Here is a 23,013-nt window from a genome sequence, read left to right on the forward strand (position 1 = left end):
AAACACTTGTGGACATACAGCTACATCTAAGGGATTACTAGATGTAGGCCTTTTCTCATTCCTAACCTAAAAAAGTGACCTCTTGCTGTCACCAATTAGGTTCTTCGCAAGGCTCTGTACTGAATGAACCATTGGCAGCAGCAGAAACCGTTGCTGTTGCAGAGGAAATTACACCCTTTTCTTGCGTTACAGACTTTGCAGTAAAAAAAGCTGAAGGGACAACGACAGAAATCAGGTGTCATCATCATCTCCCAACAAACAGTAGGTTCCTCCAGTTTACACAATACAGACACTCAACATAAATAGCAAGAGAGTACACAGTGCACAAACCACATGAAAATAAGTGACTCTGTGTCGCTTCAGTGACAGCCACACCCTTTAGCTAGATTGCAGAGGCAGATAGCAAGTGAAAAATGATAGTGTTTCACGATGTTGAGCACATCCCCCTCAAAAAATATATTTGGTGGTGAATGCATCTCTACAGTACCCAGACAGAAAAATTATGACAAGGATGAGTAACAGGAGTCTAGATAAAAAGCCTTTTTTAATACTGGCCATCACGTCTCAAGCCTCCCTATCTCCCCGGGCACAAGAAGCAGAGGAGAAGACAGAGGAACGACAGACAGACAAACAGACAGACAGCAGGCAGACAGACAGGCAGACAGACAGCAGGCAGACAGACAGACAGACAGACAGCAGGCAGACAGACAGACAGACAGACAGGCAGGCAGACAGACAGCAGGCAGACAGACAGGCAGACAGGCAGACAGCAGGCAGGCAGACAGAGACAGGCAGACAGACAGGCAGACAGCAGGCAGACATACAGGCAGACAGACAGGCAGACAGCAGGCAGAAGAGCTTACATTTTTGTCTTCATGAATTTTTACTACAGTGCATTCGGAAAGTATTCAGACCCTTGACTTTTTCCACGTTTTGGTACGTTACAGCCTTATTCTAAAATGGATACAATTATTTTTACATCAATCTACACACAATACCCCATAATGACAAAGCGAACACAGTTTTATCGAATTTTTTGCAAATGTATAAATAATAAAAAACAGAAATACCTTATTTACATAAGTATTCAGACCCTTTCATATGAGAGTCCACCTGTGGTATATTCAATTGATTGGACATGATTTGTCTATATAAGGTCCCACAGTTGACAGTGCATGTCAGAGCAAAAACCAAGCCATGAGGTCGAAGGAATTGTCCGTAGAGCTCCAAGACAGGATTGTGTCGAGCCACAGATCTGGGGAAGGGTACAAAAAACTTTCTGTTACAGCCTTGAATCGAACCAGGGTCTGTAGTGACGCCTCTAGCACTGAGATACAGTGCCTTAGACCGCTGCGCCACTCAGGAGCATCATGCTGTGGGGATGTTTTTTAGCGGCAGGGACTGGGAGACTAGTCAGGATCGAGGGAAAGATGAACGGAGCAAAGTACAGAGAGATCCTTGATGAAAACCTGCTCCAGAGCACTCAAGACCTCAGACTGGGGCGAAGGTTCACCTTCCATCAGGACAACAACCCTAAGCACACAGCCAAGATAACGCAGAAGTGGCTTCGGGACAAGTCTCTGAATGTTCTTGAGTGGCCCAGCCAGAGCCTGGACTTGAATCTGATCAAACATCTGTGGAGAGACCCAAAAATAGCTGTGCAGCGACGCTCCCCATCCAACCTGACAGAGCTTGAGAGGATCTGCAGAGAAGAATGGGAGAAACTCCCCAAATACAGGTGTGCCATGCTTGTAGCATCATACCCAAGAAGACTCAAGGCTGTAATCGCTGCCAAAGGTGCTTCAACAAAGTACTGAGTAAAGTGTCTGAATACTTACAGTACCAGTCAAAAGTTTGGACCCACCTACTCATTCAAGGGTTTTCTTTATTTTTACTATTTTCTACATTGTAGAATAATAGTGAAGACATCAAAACTATGAAATAACACATGGAATCATGTAGTAACCCAAAAAAAGTGTTAAACAAATGAAAATATATTTTATATTAGAGGTTCTTCAAATAGCCACCCTTTGCCTTGATGACAGCTTTGCACACTCTTGGCATTCTCTCAACCAGCTTCATGAGGAATGCTTTTCCAACAGTCTTGAAGGAGTTCCCACATATGCTGAGCACTTACTTGTTGGCCTCTTTTCCTTCACTCTGCCGTCCGACTCATCCCAAACCATCTCAATTGGGTTGAGGTCGGGGGATTGTGGAGGCCAGGTCATCTGATGCAGCACTCCATCACTCTCCTTCTTGGTAAAATAGCCCTTACACAGCGTGGAGGTGTGTTGGGTCATTGTCCTGTTGAAAAACAAATGATAGTGGGACTAAGCCCAAACCAGATGGGATGGCGTATTGCTGCAGAATGCTGTGGTAGCCATGCTGGTTAAGTGTGCCTTGAATTCTAAATAAATCACAGACAGTGTCACCAGAAAAGCACCCCCACACCATAACCCCTCCTCCTTCATGCTTTACGGTGGGAACTACACATGCGGAGATCATCCGTTCACCCACACCGCGTCTCACAAAGACACAGCGGTTGGAACCAAAAATCTCCAATTTGGACTCCAGACCAAAGGACACATTTCCACTGGTCTAATGTCTATTGCTCGTGTTTCTTGGCCCAAGCAGGTCTCTTCTTCTTATTGGTGTCCTTTAGTAGTGGTTTCTTTGCAGTAATTAGACCACGAAGGCCTGATTCACACAGTCCCCTCTGAACAGTTGATGTTGAGATGTGTCTGTGACTTGAACTCTGAAGCATTTATTTGGGCTGCAATTTATGAGGCTGGTAAATCTAATTAACTTATCCTCTGCAGCAGAGGTAACTCTGGGTCTTCCATTCCTGTGGCGGTCGTCATGAGAGCCAGTTTCATCATAGCGCTTGATGGTTTTCGCGACTGCACTTGAAGAAACTTTCAAAGTTCTTGAAATTTTCCGGATTGACTGACCTTCATGTCTTAAAGTAATGATGGACTGTCGTTTCTCTTTGCTTATTTGAGCTGTTCTTGCCATAATATGGACTTGGTATTTTACCAAATAGGGCTATGTTCTGTAAACCTACCATGTCACATTGGCTCAAACGCATTAAGGAGGAAAGAAATTCCACAAATTAACTTTTAAGAAAGCACACCTGTTAATTGAAATGCATTCCAGGTGACTACCTCACGAAGCTGGTTAAGAGAATGCCAAGAGTGTGCAAAGCTGTCATCAAGGTGGCTATTTGAAGAATCTCAAATATAAAATATATTTTGATTTGTTTAACACTTTTTTGTTTACTACATGATTCCATATGGGTTATTTCATAGTTTTGATGTCTTCACTATTATTCTACAATGAAAATTTTTTACAAAATAAAGAAAAACTCTTGAATGAGTAGGTGTGTCCAAACTTTTGACTGGTAGTGTATGTAAATGTGATATATGCGTTTTTAATTTTGCTAATATTTTGAAAAAACAGTTTTTGCTTTGTCATTATGGGGTATTGTGTGTATATTGATGAGGGGGAAAAAACTATTTAATCAATTTTAGAATAAGGCTGCAACGTAAGTAAAATCTGGAAAAAGTCAAGGGGTCTGAATACTTTCCGAATGCAAAAGTTTTGAGAATGACACATTTTTGATGTCTAGATTTCAGATCCCTCTAGACCAGGGGTGGGCAAACCTTTTGGCTCAAGGGCCACATTGAGTTTTGGAAACCAAGTGAAGGGCCACATACTATATGCGTGACAAAACATGTGAAGCCTTTATTCATTTTAACATTGACATGCAACTACTAGTGTACAGTCGTGGTCAAAAGTTTTGAGAATGACACAAGTATTGGTCTTCACAAAGTTTGCTGCTTCAGTGTTTTTAGATATTTTTGTCAGATGTTACTATGGTATACTGAAGTATAATTACAAGCATTCCATAAGTGTCAAAGGCTTTTATTGACAATTACATTAAGTTTATGCAAAGAGTCAATATTTGCAGTGTTGACCCTTCTTTTTCAAGACCTCTGCAATCCGCCCTGGCATGCTGTCAATTCACTTCTGGGCCACATCCTGAATGATGGCAGCCCATTCTTACATAATAAATGCTTGGAGTTTGTCAGAATTTGTGGGTTTTTGTTTGTCCACCCGCCTCCTGAGGATCGACCACAAGTTCTCAATGGGATTAAGGTCTGGTGAGTTTCCTGGCCATGGACCCAACATTTCTATGTTTTGTTCCCAGAACCACTTAGTTATCACTTTTGCCTTATGGCAAGGTACTCCATCATGCTGGAAAAGGCATTGGTCGTCACCAAACTGTTCTTGGATGGTTGGGAGAAGTTGCTCTCGGAGGATGTGTTGGCACCATTCTTTATTCATGGCTGTGTTCTTAGGCAAAATTGTGAGTGAGCCCACTCCCTTGGCTGAGAAGCAACCCCACACATGAATGTTCTCAGGATGCTTTACTGTTGGCATGACACAGGACTGATGGTAGCGCTCGCCTTGTCGTCTCCGGACAAGGTGTTTTCCGGATGCCCCAAACAATCGGAAAGGGGATTCATCAGAGAAAATGACTTTACCCCAGTCCTCAGCAGTCCAATCCCTGTACCTTTTGCAGAATATCAGTCTGTCCCTGATGTTTTTCCTGGAGAGAAGTGGCTTCTTTGCTGCCCTTCTTGACACCAGGCCATCCTCCAAAAGTCTTTGCCTCACTGTGCGTGCAGATGCACTCGCCCTGCCTGCTGCCATTCCTGAGCAAGCTCTGCACTGGTGGTGCCCTGATCCCGCCGCTGAATCAACTTTAGGAGACGGTCCTGGCGCTTGCTGGACTTTCTTGGGCGCCCTGACGCCTTCTTCACAACAATCGAACCTCTCTCCTTGAAGTTCTTGATGATCCGATAAATGGTTGATTTAGGTGCAATCTTACTTGCAGCAATATCTTTGCCTGTGAAGCCCTTTTTGTGCAAAGCAATGATGACAGCACGTGTTTCCTTGCAGGTAACCATGGTTAACAGAGGAAGAACAAGGATTTCAAGCACCACCCTCCTTTTAAAGCTTCCAGCCTATAACCCCTCCGGCGGCTGTACCTCACTGTAATTCAAGTGTGAATCGTGACATTTCGAGGTGACCTTTTCTAGCCGCAAAAGCATTTTCTTGTCTTTCCTTTTTTAACCCTTGAGAAGCCTCCCTCCCTCTCTTTTGTGTGTTTGCCTCAAGGCTTGGCCAGAGATTGAGAGTAGGAAAGATAGGCACACAGCAGCAGTACATCAAAACACAGATGATTATCTGCAGCTTAAGAACTGTTATCAGGGGCGTCATGCACCCCCAAAATATGAGGGGGGCACAAAGTATGTGAGGATGGCTGGGGGGTTGGTCCGGAGGGGGGCTATGCCCCCTCGTCCATAAGTTGGAGAATTTTCATTTCAAACACCTGAAACAGCTTTTTCCTGCAATCTAGAGCCATAATAATTATGCTTAATTCTATGTAAAAAATGTTTATTTTCTGCATATCTAAGCATGAATACCTCTTGAGCTGTCTGTATCCTCCTGACTGGTGGCTATTTTCTTAAAGAAACTAAAATATGCTTCTCTGCATCTCTGGGTAAATGATTGAAAGGAATGTGAGTCATATTTCATATTATTCAGTACATTTAGTTATTGCTTGCTAACTTTTTTTTTTTTTCTACCAACCTTGCCAGCAGGCTTGCCAGCTAAGATAGTTAGACAAGCTAGCTACTCTAACTTCATTGATTTCCTGAAATGGCTTCTTGGTAGCTAGTTATGAGGTTGAGAAATGTTAAACCTATTTTTTTTTTTTTTTTTTTACAGGACACATCTGATGGAGCACGTGCCCTTGTGCCTTCTATGGGCATGAAGCCTATGACTGTTATGACCTGACTTGACACACAAGTACACACAAACAATTGTGCGTGTACTTACACACCTATGCATCTATGCACAAAAACAGAACTGGAATTGAATACAGAAACATTCACAGACCCACCCATGTACTTTACCTCACTGTTCTCTGACCACAGACAGCTAGGGTCAAACTCAAGGAAACAGATAAGGTTGATTAGATACTAGCCATACTTGGAAACTTGGGACAGAAAGCTGTGGAGCCTGGTATCTGAGAACAGGGAGTCAGGAATAGTGAAGTATTTCTCAAGGCCCAGCCACAAGGTTGTCATGGACACACACACTTACTCTTGACTGTCCTGCTCTCAAGGTAAACACTGTGATAGGATGGAATAATATGCTACTGAGATACTATCATGGATCCAGAGGCCAGGGAGGTTATGTGTACTGCACAAGGCAGAGGGCACTGTTGTTGTTTGTCCTGGGTCTTTGTGAGAACATCTGCCATGTCACACACCTAGGAGTTCTGGGAAACCAGGGAATTTATTGAAAGTTCCCAGAATTTTGCAACCCTACACAAACCTACCCTCTCCCCTCGGCATCATACCTGCCCTGGCACTCCCAAAAATGAACAGTTAATAATAGCTTCTTCACCCTCGCGTCTTATTCTCTCTCACACAATAAGCTCCGCACAATAGCGTGTGGGTTTCCCTCTGAGCTGAGCCAAGCGTGCGGTTACCTTTCCATAGGTAGGGTGGGGAGCTGTAGGTGCAACCTTGTCAACGAGCCACTGGAGGTGGATTATACTGCTGCTGGGAGGGTGTGGAGTGGAGGTGGGTACATTCCTCCTGACACCGGTCATGTTGTGACAGCACCCAGAGGAGGAGGTGGAGGTAGTAGCAGGGGGCTAACAGAAACCAGGCCGATTGTCTAGCTGCTCCACTTCTCCTAATAACAGGCCCGGTACGGAGGATACATACCACAGAGCTCTGTTGCGTTTGCTTATGTCACTAAGCACCCACAAATCCTTCATCAGCTATGTAAAATGCTTAAATGCACAGTGTTTAAGAACAAACTGTACCACTGTCCTGTCATAATGACCTGTTTTCAAAGTGTATTTGTGTGACGTTTGTGTGTGGTATTCACATGCATTCTAGGGTGTGAATGTATAGGCACCTTGGTGGTGTTTGTCTCAGGCAGGCAGCTGTAAGTATTTGCCCAGAGGGGAAATGGGAGGACACTATTCATATTAGTGCATTATGAAACCGTGCTCCAAGCTATAATGCTACACAATGGTACCTTGTGTGGTGTCCACTGTATAGCAAGACTGCCTGAGTCAGACCTGCTACCCTCCAATTTAACCCCAACAAAACCTGATGGCATCTGTATTGCAACACTGATGATAATAATAATAATAATAATAATAATAATAATAATAATAATGGTGATCCGGAGGTAATCCAGGCAGAAATGCTGCCAGTACTAATCCTGTGTCTGTGAGGCCCATGCAGGCTGAGCCTGGAGCCTGGGCTGGAGCCTTCAGTTCAGATGGGCTGATAATGAACCTCCCTGGCAGGTAGCTATAGTAGTACATTGTAACATGTAGCCCACATAACAGAGTTTGACTATACCCTGACATCTCACTACTGTATGTCATCTACTGTCAGAGCAATGGGGGAAGAATAATGACAAGCCGTAAAATAATAATTTGGTGGGTGCTTATATTTGTCCTGTTTCAAATGGAAATGTGTTTTTTTGCGTATCCCAACTCCCCCGAGACACCCTTGGAGAGTGGGGTCACGGCCATGGTCAGCCATTATCAACCGCGTTGACGATTATGGATGAGAGCAACAGGACCTTCATCATCTGAAGTTGAGGAAGTGAGTCCACTTGAAAACATCATGATGCTTGACTGCACTGATATGGTTTATAATTTCAGAGATAACTTTCCTGCCCTTAATAAGTCCTCTGCTACCTGGTTCCTTGGCATGGTCTCAGCAGGGTATTACTTGTTCAGAACATAAAGTTGTGTCTCTTTAGGAACGCCTCCATTTGGCTTTATGGAGCCTGACATGTTTGATCTCGCTGCTTGACAGCAGCTTTAGTAACTAACTCATCTCTAGAGTCTTCATAACCTTAAAGCCTGCTACACTGTCGTATACGGTCAGTTCCAAAAATTCAGCGCCACAAAAGTATGTAGAACTACACTGAACAAAAATATAAATGCAACATGCAACAATTTCAAAGATTATACTGAGTTACAGTTCATATAAGGAAATCATTCAATTGAAATAAATTCATTAGGCCCTAGTCTATGGATTTCACATGACTGGGCATACAGATATGCATTTGTTGGTCACAGATGCCTTTAAAGGCATCTGTGGATCAGAAAACCAGTCAGTATCTGTAGTGACCACCATTTGCCTCATGCAGCGTGACATCTCCTTCGCATAGAGTTATTCAGGCTGTTGATTGTAGCCACTGGAATGTTGTCCCACTCCTCCTCAATGGCTGTGTGAAGTTGCTGGATATTGACGGGAACTGGAACACGCTGTCGTACACGTCTATCCAGAGCATCCCAAACAGCTCAATGGGTGACATGTCTGGTGAGTATGCAGGCCATGGAAGAACTGGGACGTTTTCAGCTTCCATGAATTGTGTACAGATCCTTGTGACATGGGGCCGTGCATTATCATGCTGAAACATGAGGTGATGGCGGCAAATGAATGGCACAACAATGGACCTCAGGATCTTGTCACGGCATCTCTGTGCATTGAAATTGCCATCGATAAATTGCAATTGTGTTCGTTGTCCGTAGCTTATGCCTGCCCATACCATAACCCCACTGCCACCATGGGGCACTCTGTTCACAATGTTGACATCAGCAAACCGCTCGCCCACACGACGCCATATTAGAGAGAAATTAGCTTTTTGTGCGTGTGGAACATTTCTGGGATCTTTTATTTCAGCTCATGAAACATGGGACCAACACTTTACATGTTGCGTTCATATTTTGGTTCAGTAAATGTAGGACTACGTTCCATCGCTCTGTTTGCGTAGAGTGTCTAGAGCCCTTTAGGGTCTGGTATTCTCATGACTGTCTAAGACGAATGGTGTCATTTTGAAAATGTCTTCTTTACACCATATTGAGAGCAAACTTATTGAGGCGCTGTATAGACAACACGCTCTCTCTGTGGCCCAACACAATATGTCAGAACAGTCCTTCAGCCATGTGCCAGTACTGATGATTACAGCATGTCTACCAGAGACACAGAGAGAGATGATTGATGGGTGAACATGTCCACCTTTTCCACTTCTTACTGCTTCTACGATATTCTAGTCTGCTCCATGTCATGGCTTATCAGTTGTAGTCTGTCCAGCCCATCTGTCATGCAGTGGCAGGTGCAACAGAACCTATAGTGGTGCTGGTGCTGTAACCCTAGTCCTGTGCCAGGTGGAACAGAACCTATAGTGGTGCTGGTGCTGTAACCCTAGTCCTGTGCCAGGTGGAACAGAACCTATAGTGGTGCTGGTGCTGTAACCCTAGTCCTGTGCCAGGTGGAACAGAACCTATAGTGGTGCTGGTGCTGTAACCCTAGTCCAGTGCCAGGTGGAACAGAACCTATAGTGGTGCTGGTGCTGTAACCCCAGTCCTGTGCCAGGTGGAACAGAACCTATAGTGGTGCTGGTGCTGTAACCCTAGTCCAGTGCCAGGTGGAACAGAACCTATAGTGGTGCTGGTGCTGTAACCCCAGTCCAGTGCCAGGTGGAACAGAACCTATAGTGGTGCTGGTGCTGTAACCCCAGTCCTGTGCCAGGTGGAACAGAACCTATAGTGGTGCTGGTGCTGTAACCCCAGTCCTGTGCCAGGTGGAACAGAACCTATAGTGGTGCTGGTGCTGTAACCCTAGTCCAGTGCCAGGTGCAACAGAACCTATAGTGGTGCTGGTGCTGTAACCCTAGTCCAGTGCCAGGTGGAACAGAACCTATAGTGGTGCTGGTGCTGTAACCCCAGTCCAGTGCCAGGTGGAACAGAACCTATAGTGGTGCTGGTGCTGTAACCCTAGTCCTGTGCCAGGTGGAACAGAACCTATAGTGGTGCTGGTGCTGTAACCCCAGTCCAGTGCCAGGTGCAACAGAACCTATAGTGGTGCTGGTGCTGTAACCCTAGTCCAGTGGCAGGTGGCTCTGCTGACTGATCTCAACAAGCGGGAGGGCATCCCTCAGTGCTCCAGGCCTGGCACCTCTCACCATTCCATGGACCCCACAGGGCTGCCTTGAGGACAGAGGACAGGGCACAGGGCTGCCTTGAGGACAGAGGACAGGGCACAGGGCTGCCTTGAGGACAGAGGACAGGGAACAGGGCTGCCTTGAGGACAGAGGACAGGGCACAGGGCTGCCTTGAGGACAGAGGACAGGGCACAGGGCTGCCTTGAGGACAGAGGACAGGGCACAGGGCTGCCTTGAGGACAGAGGACAGGGCACAGGGCTGCCTTGAGGACAGAGGACAGGGCACAGGGCTGCCTTGAGGACAGAGGACAGGGCACAGGGCTGCCTTGAGGACAGAGGACAGGGCACAGGGCTGCCTTGAGGACAGAGGACAGGGCACAGGGCTGCCTTGAGGACAGAGGACAGGGCACAGGGCTGCCTTGAGGACAGAGGACAGGGCACAGGGCTGCCTTGAGGACAGAGGACAGGGTACAGGGCTGCCTTGAGGACAGAGGACAGGGCACAGGGCTGCCTTGAGGACAGAGGACAGGGCACCGGGCTGCCTTGAGGACAGAGGACAGGGCACAGGGCTGCCTTGAGGACAGAGGACAGGGCACAGGGCTGCCTTGAGGACAGAGGACAGGACACAGGGCTGCCTTGAGGACAGAGGACAGGGCACAGGGCTGCCTTGAGGACAGAGGACAGGGCACAGGGCTGCCTTGAGGACAGAGGACAGGGCACAGGGCTGCCTTGAGGACAGAGGACAGGGCACAGGGCTGCCTTGAGGACAGAGGACAGGGCACAGGGCTGCCTTGAGGACAGAGGACAGGGTACAGGGCTGCCTTGAGGACAGAGGACAGGGCACAGGGCTGCCTTGAGGACAGAGGACAGGGCACAGGGCTGCCTTGAGGACAGAGGACAGGGCACAGGGCTGCCTTGAGGACAGAGGACAGGGCACAGGGCTGCCTTGAGGACAGAGGACAGGGCACAGGGCTGCCTTGAGGACAGAGGACAGGGCTGCCTTGAGGACAGAGGACAGGGCACAGGGTGGACTTAGGACTGAGAGAGGGGTAAGATTACTAAGGAAGTGTAATACACTGCTCAAAAAAATTAAGGGAACACTAAAATAACACATCCTAGATCTGAATGAATGAAATCATCTTATTAAATACTTTTTTCTTTACATAGTTGAATGTGCTGACAACAAAATCGCACAAAAATTATCAATGCAAATCAAATTTATCAACCCATGGAGGTCTGGATTTGGAGTCACCCTCAAAATTAAAGTGGAAAACCACACTACAGGCTGATCCAACTTTGATGTAATGTCCTTAAAACAAGTCAAAATGAGGCTGAGTAGTGTGTGTGGCCTCCACGTGCCTGTATGATCTCCCTACAACGCCTGGGCATGCTCCTGATGAGGTGGCGGATGGTCTCCTGAGGGATCTCCTCCCAGACCTGGACTAAAGCATCCGCCAACTCCTGGACAGTCTGTGGTGCAACGTGGCGTTGGTGGATGGAGCGAGACATGATGTCCCAGATGTGCTCAATTGGATTCAGGTCTGGGGAACGGGCGGGCCAGTCCATAGCATCAATGCCTTCCTCTTGCAGGAACTGCTGACACACTCCAGCCACATGAGGTCTAGCATTGTCTTGCATTAGGAGGAACCCAGGGCCAAGCATATGGTCTCACAAGGGGTCTGAGGATCTCATTTCGGTACCTAATGGCAGTCAGGCTACCTCTGGCGAGCACATGGAGGGCTGTGCGGCCCCCCAAAGAAATGCCACCCCACACCATGACTGACCCACCGCCAAACCGGTCATGCTGGAGGATGTTGCAGGCAGCAGAACGTTCTCCACGGCGTCTCCAGACTCTGTCACGTCTGTCACGTGCTCAGTGTGAACCTGCTTTCATCTGTGAAGAGCACAGGGCGCCAGTGGTGAATTTGCCAATCTTGGTGTTCTCTGGCAAATGCCAAACGTCCTGCACGGTGTTGGGCTGTAAGCACAACCCCCACCTGTGGACGTCGGGCCCTCATACCACCCTCATGGAGTCTGTTTCTGACTGTTTGAGCAGACACATGCACATTTGTGGCCTGCTGGTGGTCATTTTGCAGGGCTCTAGCTGTCCTGCTGCTGGGTTGTTGCCCTCCTACGGCCTCCTCCACGTCTCCTGATGTACTGGCCTGTCTCCTGGTAGCGCCTCCATGCTCTGGACACTACGCTGACAGACACAGCAAACCTTATTGCCACAGCTCGCATTGATGTGCCATCCTGGATGAGCTGCACTACCTGAGCCACTTGTGTGGGTTGTAGACTCCGTCTCATGCTACCACTAGAGTGAAAGCACCGCCAGCATTCAAAACTGACCAAAACATCAGCCAGGAAGCATAGGAACTGAGAAGTGGTCTGTGGTCACCACCTGCAAAACCAGTCCTTTATTGGGGGTATCTTGCTAATTGCCTATAATTTCCACCTGTTGTCTATTCCATTTGCACAACAGCATGTGAAATGTATTGTCAATCAGTGTTGCTTCCTAAGTGGACAGTTTGATTTCACAGAAGTGTGATTGACTTGGAGTTACATTGTGTTGTTTAAGTGTTCCCTTTATTTTTTTGAGCAGTGTAGATATCTAGGTACAATTGATATTAGGAGCAATTGATTAGAACTCAACACATCCTGTGTGTGTGTGTTTCCTTAGTACTGTTTTCCTACTACCACTGACCAGTGTTCTCTGCAGATGAATTGGTTCACAACATTCCCCAGCAGCACACATATTCAAAACAAGCATCTAGCCAGCCTGCCTGGTATTGGCTGTCTGCTAATCATTACTCTCCTGAGTCCTCTTCTTCTCCTTTCATCTCTCTCCCCCTCTATCACCCTTCAGGGTTCCTTCCTACAAAGTACTTCATCCCTACTGCCCCTGTAAAGCAGGGGTCAGCAACAGGCGACCCGGGGGTCAAAAACTGGCCTGCAAGTGATTATTATTATTATTATTATTATATATTTTTAAAGATTGGAGTTTTTGGTTAGAAAAATAAATCCAGGAAATCTGTTCCCAAGTAGTCCTACAAATAAAAAGAGAGATATATGGGATCGTGTCTCAATGTAATCAAGATATGAAATGATTGTTATTTTCAAATACAATCTCATTGGGCTTACTTGTGGTCAATTTGCTCTCTCTCTCTCTCTCTCTCTCTCCCTCTCCCTCCCTCCCTCTCCCTGCCTGCTTGTGTAACCAATACCAGAACCTCTGGTCAAAAGGAAACTACCAGCATCAATCAGTCAGTCAGCTTTTACGGCCTTCTGTCATACACTCCCCACTGATATTATGAGGATCCTGCCCAAGGCCCAAGGGCACTACAGAGGACCTCACCACCACCCCCAGTCTGACAGCCCTCTCTGGTGCCTAGAGAGAAAGAATCTGGCTATTATTTATGGAGACAGGTAAGACCACATCATGACGTTAGACTGACGACATCTGTTTACGAGAGGCTTTATTCTGGCGGCATTCATTTGAATTGTAATGAATGATTTCAATTCCTTTTACTGTAATTCTGTTCTGTGTAGTTTAACATTTAACTTTCTGATGTGTTTGCTTGTTATTCTGTATTCAAGCGAATGTTCAGCTCGGGAAAAACTGTGCCTTGACTTGTAATCCGCCTTGGTAAATGTAAATAGAGTATAAAAGTGATGAATGCTGGGCTAGAAGTATGCATGTGTTAGAGGAATATGCAGCGTACTGATAGGCTTACTGTATGTTGCGTTGTTTATTAGTGTGTGTGTGTGTAGGTACCCATCCATGTTTGAAAATGCAAAGTTAGGTCGAGCAACGGTTTGGTTCACATAACCAGTTTAGGCAATAAAGGCATCACAGGAAATGTTGCATCCAACCAGGTCCCTCTACGTATGATAACTGAGTTGTATAGAAATCGATGGAGACAAACACACCTAAAGAGGAGAGGAAGTGAGGGAATAGCAGGCAACCACCAACACACCCTCATGACAACACTAACTGCTCCAACTGTCACTACACAAGCAGAGATGTCTGAGATCAAAGGCAGCCTAAACCACACACACCACTACCTCCAGACTTTGAGCGAAACACACATAGCTTCTACACACAGGCTCCACCAAAACACTGAGTCTCTGAGAAAGACTAATGTGGCAACGGCTGTGTTTGTAACATATCCAAAATCTTTAGAGTTGGTACAGGGATCAATTCAACCGATGGCATTTTTCTTCAGCAACCATTTATAGTCCCCTGTCAGTACAGTGCTATGTCTTTGTTAGCCACGGCTCACCTGTCCTCTGTGGGTTAGCCAAGGACAGCACAGCAAGATGGCTGGCTGAACAGGCACAGTGTGTGCTGCTGTCATATTAACTGTACTAGCGCCAGGGCAAGGACTTCTCCTGAAATTCACATTAGAGCATGACAGCAGACTAAAGATTTCTGCAAAAGGATAGCATGCTGAAGGACAAATGCAGAAGGACACAAAAACACACCTGCTCCCCTCTACAATAACATAACCGCCCATACTGCTGAAGACTTCACAGAGTAGGGCTGAGATGTGACCCAGCCCTCCGTGCTGCTCCACCACAGACTAGCCACGTGTGACGCCGGTTATTTTTAATTCTTTACAGTTTGTGGGCACAGGCATAAAAACTAATGGAGTGTGTTGCCTGATCTGGTGCCAGCTCTGTCCACGTAAACCCCAATAAAAACACTGAACGAGAGAAACAGAGGACAATTTAAAGTAAGAGAGGTTAAACTTGTCTTGACTTAGTAGGCCAGTCTCATGGTGACTGGGGAAGGTGGAGCTATGGACCCTGCCCAGGTCAAGGCTTCTCTCTCTGCCATGTGCAGCTGCTCCTGATAGTGGGGAGAGAAGGGTCTGCTAGTGGGGAGAGAAGGGTCTGCTAGTGGGGAGAGAAGGGGCTGCTAGTGGGGAGAGAAGGGGCTGCTAGTGGGGAGAGAAGGGGCTGCTAGTGGGGAGAGAAGGGGCTGCTAGTGGGGAGAGAAGGGGCTGCTAGTGGGGAGAGAAGGGTCTGCTAGTGGGGAGAGAAGGGGCTGCTAGTGGGGAGAGAAGGGGCTGCTAGTGGGGAGAGAAGGGGCTGCTAGTGGGGAGAGAAGGGGCTGCTTGTGGGGAGAGAAGGGGCTGCTAGTGGGGAGAGAAGGGGCAGAGGGGGGCGGCCAAGGCCAGTCCCGTGGGATGGAGGCAAAGCAGAGGCATCCCTCAGTCATAATAACATCTGGACCCAAAATGGGCGTCAACCGGCATGCAGGGAGCAACTAAACGCCCTCAAGCCCCCCAAAACGTCATTCTTATGCTACTTTCTCAAGTAGGAAACGGTAAATAAAAATACAACTGTGTCAACAAAAGCATTCTTGTCGATAAGGTATCATTTGGAAATGTGACTCTGAGCTGGAGGCCTCTAGCTGGGAGGTGCCTTCACTAGGACTTGGAGGTTTAGTAATCTAGAGTTTTATTTTTTATTTTATTTCACCTTTATTTAACCAGGTAAGCCAGTTGAGAACAAGTTCTCATTTACAACTGCGACCTGGCCAAGATAAAGCAAAGCAGTGCGATATGGAATAAACAAAACATACAGTCAATAACACAATAGAAAATCTATATACAGTGTGTGCAAATGTAGTAAGTTATGGAGGTAAGGCAATAAATAGGCCATAGTGCAAAATAATTACAATTTAGTATTAACACTGGAGTGATAGATGCGCAGAAGATGATGCAAATAGAGATACAGGGGTGCAAATGAGCAAAATAAATAACAATATGGGGATGAGGTAGTTGGGTGGGCTAATTACAGATGGGCTGTGTACAAGTGCAGTGATCGGTAAGCTGCTCTGACAACTGATGCTTAAAGTTAGTGAGGGAGATAAGTGTCTCCAGCTTCAGAGATATTTGCAGTTCGTTCCAGTCATTTGCAGCAGAGAACTGGAAGGAGGTGTTGGCTTTGGGGATGACCGGTGAGATATACCTGCTGGAACGCATCAGTTACTGTAGAGTCCATGGATAGCCTGCTACTAAATCTGTAATGTGACCCTAGAATGGGACATGGATCTCCTCAAGTGCCTATTCACTTCTTAAATAAAGTAAAGGAGCAAAATGCTGAGGAAATGGAGCCCAGGCGTGCCAATAGCCTGAGGAAGGAAGACCGGACCAAGTCTCATAATCCCTTAACATTTACGTCGACTCCACAGGGCTTAAATGCTCCAAATGGGCACAATCGCGATTAGGTGACAAGAACTTAATCTGTATCTACATAAGAATTAGCCTACACTACTACAGTGCATCAGGTTGCCTGAGACCAAAGTTAGCCACAATGATGGCCTCTATCTCCTCTACCTACTCCAATTATGTTAAGGCAGCCATTCTGGTCTGAAGAGGATTCAAAAAGCCCCTGTGCTGTGACCTTTGGATTGACAGCTTTTTTCACTTAATATCTCTATGGACCATGCTATCAGTTTAACCATTACATTCTACCTTACAGGAACTAGCATACCACTGTTATCATATAGATCACACTCAAACCTCACCCTTATGTAAGACTGTGACAACGCAATATCATTATTTTCAAATCAATTCCACAAGGTGTGTAATGACCGTTGGAATGACCCTTATCCCCGGTCTAAGAAACTGGCATTCTCTAACCTCTTATCTGGTCAACAGCAGGATTTAATCAATGGTTTTATGGTTATATGTGTGTTTCAATCAGGTAGAACAGCTCCACCCTATAGTTGTACGTGTTGAAGGTATGATCGGCAGACGAACGCTAGATCCACATTTGGTGCGATGTGTGCGAGCATTTAGTGACACTGGACTAAAATGTTGTTCCCTTATTCCTGAAAATGTTGGTACCAAATTGGCCACATTATATCCTTTGACAAGCTCCCGAACACAACAGATGTGTCTCGCTCTCTAAAAATGAGTGTATCTATTCCTGTCCTTTCCTTCTGTTTGAATAGAGCCACACTACTAATGGCTCCTGAGCTGTCCTTCCTGTCCATCACATCAGTGTTTACGCAGAGGTGACTGGCACCAGGGATAGTGACCCTTTGGACCATGACACACTACCTAACCAAATTCACCATGCCTATCAACATGGCACTCAATACCGTTAACGCTTTACTAAACCAACATTGGGTTGGTTATAGTGATGATTCATTGTATCATTTAGCATGTGTGTTGTCTGTGTTGAGCCACTAGGTCACCAGACTGGTATCGTCAGTTGAACAGGGCTAATAGTGGACTTACAGTCCTTTTTTGAAGTGAATGGTTTTGTTTGCCATGTTAAACAAGAAGTGTTTTCCATGTAAAACAACCAGGGCTCCTGGCTTAACTTCTTATGATGAACACACGGTTAACATGATCTGATCTGTGCTGTACTGTGGTGGTGGAGGGGGCAGCATTCTCCCAAGAAACAACAAACACTCAGCAACAGTCCTTTCAACCGTTACACATTCACCCAGTGGTGGTAGTTTATTCTTTACCATGTTTAGTATGTTTTGCCAATGGGAAAAATTTATTTCACAGTCTTGAGGGTGAAGAATGACATGTAATTGATCTCAAGAAAGTCGTTGGGGGTAGAGGGCTACATTCCCGCGGGATGCCCGAGGGACCTGCGGGTCACAACAGAGGTCATTGCAGCATGGTCGTTATTTTCCATGCTGTGGGAGGGAGCAGGTGGTCAGACAGACAACTTTGGGATGAAAATATCTGTTGGTCCCACAGATTATTTGGAAAAGGTTGTCGTTCTGCTTTGTATGTGTAAGCCTAGGCCTATTTTGTATTAAAAACACCTCTGTTACATTATTCACACTCTCAGAATTCACTGCTTCAAGTTCAGTAGCCTACATCTCCTCTCCTGTATCTGCGAGCTGTTGCCAAGACCAGAGTGGGTACATTCGCTAAGCCTATAACGCAATTTTTTTTGTGACAAAACCCATCAGTAGAGTTGAAAATGCAATGGAAACGTATTTAACATGGGAATTTAACCTCAAAATGTATTCTTATGTGCACTACGTCATCACGCACAGCCTTTTATCCGCAACAGGTCAATTTGATGGAAACATCTCTGGTGGGAAAATGCGCATTATGTTTTTATGCAGATTTTAGAATGAAAATCTGTCGCCAATTGGATGGAAACCTAGCTTCTGAGACACCTTTAGGCAAATTTCCGACTTCACGCCAGCCTGCTGAAAAAGAGTAGGATCCTCCTATGAGCAGAGCTAACAGTCCTCAACTCTGACCTTTACACTGATTGGTGGGATTTAGGCTTTGTGTCTTTTCAAGTGGAGGGACATGTAAGATAGCATAGACTTACCATGCACTACATACCCATTTTAACTCCACCTAAGCCATTGTGTAGCCCCTGTCAGCAAATGGAATGGGTGTGTCACTCTCACACACACAAATGTTGACTTTCTTTGAATACATGGGAAGTGACAGATAGGATCTCAAGTGAGGGGTTTATCATAGAGAAAGATCCTGCTGACTGGTAAAGGGGAGGGGGTGATCTCACACAGACAGACAAAAACAGACACACAGGACTGAACTATGGTTAGGAGGGGGAGTCAAGGAGGTTATACTTTGGGGATTTAAAGGAGTAAATCAATCCCAAACCCTCTGTTTGCTGGCCGAGAGTCCTTAGCACCTCTGAACGTCATTTGCGAACCGAATGCGCACCGATTTTCCATGTAGAATCGCGTGAAAGATGTCAGCAGTCAGACGTCTAAATCAAATCAAATGTTATTTGTCACATGCTTCGTAAACAACAGGTGTAGACTAACAGTGAAATGCTTACTTATGGGTCCTTTAACAACAATGTAGAGTTAAAGATAAATATCAAATAAAAATAGAAAATAGTGACAAGGAATAAATAACAATAACGACTACAGTGGGTGGTCCCTAAAACACAGCGTGCTGAATGATCAGCAGAAGAACGTTAGATCCACATTCGGTGTCATGTGTGCGAGCCTTTAGTGACACTGGACTGATTGCCCAATCCAGGAGGTGAAATATCGTTAGAGCACACAAAGAATGTCAAACATGTAGGGTGTGTGTTGACTTGCCCCACAAGTCAACTCTTTGAACATGCTCCATTCCAGACGACGTTTCGTAAATCTTTACGACAACGAGGAGGCACACAAAACCGGCAAAACGTTGTGATCTTTAGTGATCGCTTCATTGACTGACTGCATAACACTTCTGCTAATATAACCCTTCCTAATGGCCCATGACTAGGGAGTAGTGCAGCTCATAGGAACCAGGCACACCTGGTCCCACACAACCCAGATAGACGAAATAAACACAATAACACACAGCTACACTACACTGTTCTTACTGCTAATCTGCTACAGCACTTCAATCCTATTATGGCCTTCTTAAAAAAGGGGATTACCATATTTGCATAAGGGGATAAGCCCTAAATGAATCACCAAGTGCATGGGTAAATCTACACCTTTGCCACGAAATATCGCAAAACTAGACGTTAGTCAGCTTGTATTCATCTGACTGTGTGCCTGCTTTACTATGGCCACGGTGACTTCCTTCCCCAGGACCTCACATGGCGTAGGCCACAGACGGAGGCCAGGGCTGTAATTGGATATGGACGGCCAGGTGGCCTGGTGATCAGGTGGAGCCAGTCAGTGTCTCGAACTGCTCTGAAGATGCTAGACCTGGGACAGGAGCCTGAAGCTACCCTGTAAAACACAGCCCACAAAAACGGGGACACTCTAGGAGCGGGCCAGAGGTTACCACGCACACCAGGAATAAAGGAAAAAAAACATTTTTGGGGACAAATTTTTTCACTCTCCATTTCTCTAAACTGGTGAATATTGGATGGACCTTCTGCACTCTAGCCCAACATAATATATAATACATCAGGAGCCAAAAAGCTCTTAACATTTTTTTTTCATTTCTTATTCAAGTAGGTTTAGGAGATACCAGAATAGGTGTTAATCCAACCTTCCCCGAGGGCAGGCAGCCTAGTATAGCGTCAAAATATTAGTTGGCTTTACCTTGCAGCTGTTTGAACCTCCCTTCCAGGATGTTGGAGTATTGCACCTGGTTAACAAACGCTGCCGGGGAGAGACAGGGCTCCCTCGCTCTCTGTGGGTCCAGTTCCATGTTGGAGCTCTCTCTCTCTCAGCCTAAATCACCTCCTCAGGTATGGAGCTCTGCAGCGTGCCTGGGCCAGTGGGCTCTCCAGCATAGCACAGGGCCAGCAGGACTGTCCCCAGGACAGGAGCTAGCTATCTCCCTGTAGATTCTACTCAATAATCTACAGGTTTCAAATCCAAAATCAGTTTTTTATGGACACAGTTTTCCCTCCTAAAATCCCAGTCCTTCTTCTCTACCAGAGTGTAAAGGCAGAGCACGCCATCCTATCTTCCACCTTCTTTGTTTTCTTCTTCACTGAACGTTTTTAACTAAGAACAAAATGTTCTCTTTTCTTAGTTTCTTTCACCTCCTGTTCTGAAGTCTTTGCCACACTCCTCTCAGCAAAGTAGAAACCTTTAGGGCAGCAGAGGTTCTCTATAGATTCACACTGACACACACACTGGCTCTGCCGTTCCTCCTAACTTTGAGCGCGCATTCAGCCTCACACACACACAGCAGGAGAAAAGGCCATTGTCGGATAGCTGTGTAAACAGAGCCTGCTGCTGTGGCATTAGCGTAAGGTGTGTTTAAGGGAGGAGCCTGAGGGAAGAGCAGGCAGAGGGCTGGATCAGTGGAGGAGGGGCGGCAGGAGGAGTGGAGAGGTGGATTAAACCATTCTGCAAGGTACAATAGGGTGAGGCCGAAGGTATATCGTTCCAATTCTTTTAAATGCCAAGGAGGTAGTGTAGGAGGTGTATCACAGTAGTCAGCTAATACGTTTGTTGTTCTCTCATCCTCTCCGTCTTTGTTTTACACATGATCTCTCTATTCTCTTTCTGCCCCACTGCAATGTACTAAAATAAGCCGTTAAGACAGGAAGGAAGTAGTTGAGAAACTGTCAGCAGCAGCAACCATCTCTTTCCTGCCCGAGCAGGGGAGAGAGAGAGAGAGTGCGTGTGTGTGTGTGTGTGTGTGTGTGTTTGGGTGTGTGTGTGTTTGGATGTGTGTGTGGTTTCACTGAGCAATCACTGTCCACTGAGACCCACCTAATCAAAACCTCTCAGCATTGATTTCCTGCATGTCAATTATTTAATGCTACTAAAATTAAAAAGTCAATACATTCCTCAGAAATAATAGTCTAGATAACAGGTGTGTGCATTGCTCTCATTGCTGTGCTCAACATTTTCCTGCAGCAGCAGATTGTCCTCTAGTGACCTGGATATGGCACACCAGAGCCAGTGTCTGTGCCAATCATACAGGAGCCCCTAGGGTATAGCCCTACAGCCTGCCCTGCCCTATCCAGGGGACACTGGTGTTCAGATCTGTTGTTTTATAGGCTGTGTTTGGCCTGCTTTGTGTTATGTCTGTTAAGGCGGTACAGTATAGGGGACCTGTGGACTGCTCTCAGCATAAGATCTAGGGGCCAGGGGCTTCAGAGTGACCAGGACTTTATAGAAGGAAGTGGCTTAATGAGGCCCAGAGAACAGATGCAGGCCTCTCACTGGGGGGTGAGGGGTTCTGTCACCGTCGCCAGGGGTGATGAGAGGAGCACAGAGCTCAGTGGCGGACGCATCGCAGCCCGGACCATATATCAAACATCCCTGTTAACATGCAGGCCAGTAATGAGGAGGGCAGGTCTCTCTGTGTGTGTGCGTGCGTGTGCGTGCTCACGCCTCGGGATAAAGAGGCTTCCTTCCGCTATAAACGGCTTGTCCGCTTGCTGTGCAGGGAAAAGTATACATGCAACAATTTGGCAGGAGCTCCTGTATGAAGCACACTTCAATTACAGATAATGATCTGGCCTATGGACATGAGTGAGACAGTGGAGCGGTGAACAGGGAGGGAGATGGGTGAACCATATGACAGGGGAAGAGAAGAGAGGAGGGATCCACCCCCAGGAGGGAAGATATTGGAGGAGGATCTACATAGTATCTCTCAGATAGGCCTCTACTGTACACTGTGATGCTGTTAGGGGCTCTACTCGGTTAGTCTTCTGCACATTCCTCTCTCCCCAAGAACACAGAACAGACTGAACACTTAGGGATTCCAGTCAGTGAAGAGATGTAGAGAGAGAGAGAGAGAGAGAAAGAGAGAGAGAGAGAAAGAGAGAGACAGAGAGCGAGAGAGAGCGAGAGAGAGCGAGAGAGAGCGAGAGAGAGAGAGAGAGAGAGAGAGAGAGAGAGAGAGAGAGAGAGAGAGAGAGAAAGATAAAGAGGTCTGTTACGGACACCACAGGAGTGAAACAACCACACTCTGCAGGTCAATGAGAGGCATCATGGTCGAGTTGAGGCTGTCAGTGTTCAGGCTCCACACTGAGGGCCATTACCTGCACTTTCATACCCTCCATGTTTTCCTCTCCCCGTCCCTCCGAGATTCTGTGACAGATGGACTGATCATAGATTCTGTGACAGATGGACTGATCATAGATCATGTGACAGATGGACTGATCAAAGATTCTGTGACAAATGGACTGATCATAGATCATGTGACAGATGGACTGATCATAGATCATGAGACAGATGGACTGATCATAGATTCTTGACAGATGGACTGATCATAGATCATGTGACAGATGGACTGATCATAGATTCTGTGACAGATGGACTGATCAAAGATTCTGTGACAGATGGATTGATCATACAGTGAGGGAAAAAAGTATTTGATCCCCTGCTGATTTTGTACGTTTGCCCACTGACAAAGAAATGATCAGTCTATAATTTTAATGGTAGGTTTATTTGAACAGTGAGAGACAGAATAACAACAAAAAAATCCAGAAAAACGCATGTCAAAAAATTTATAAATTGATTTGCATTTTAATGAGGGAAATAAGTATTTGACCCCCTCTCAATCAGAA

At 46.2% G+C, this 23,013-nt stretch overlaps 1 protein-coding gene across 3 annotated transcripts in view; it reads right to left on the minus strand.

Annotated features, from left to right (window-relative positions):
- Positions 1 to 20,719, minus strand: part of LOC311100167 (spectrin beta chain, non-erythrocytic 1-like) — a 55,471-nt gene extending 34,752 nt beyond the window's left edge. For all 3 annotated transcript variants that reach the window (XM_084140960.1, XM_084140959.1, XM_084140961.1), the window contains exon 1: positions 20,078 to 20,719. In XM_084140960.1, coding sequence (XP_083997086.1) covers positions 20,078 to 20,186 — 109 coding nt within the window. In that variant the 5' untranslated portion in view covers positions 20,187 to 20,719. The remainder of the gene's footprint in view (positions 1 to 20,077) is intronic.
- Positions 20,720 to 23,013: the final 2,294 nt, after the last annotated feature.

This window comes from Coregonus lavaretus, assembly GCF_964263955.1.
Source record: "Coregonus lavaretus genome assembly, chromosome: 24".
NCBI lineage: Eukaryota > Metazoa > Chordata > Actinopteri > Salmoniformes > Salmonidae > Coregonus > Coregonus lavaretus.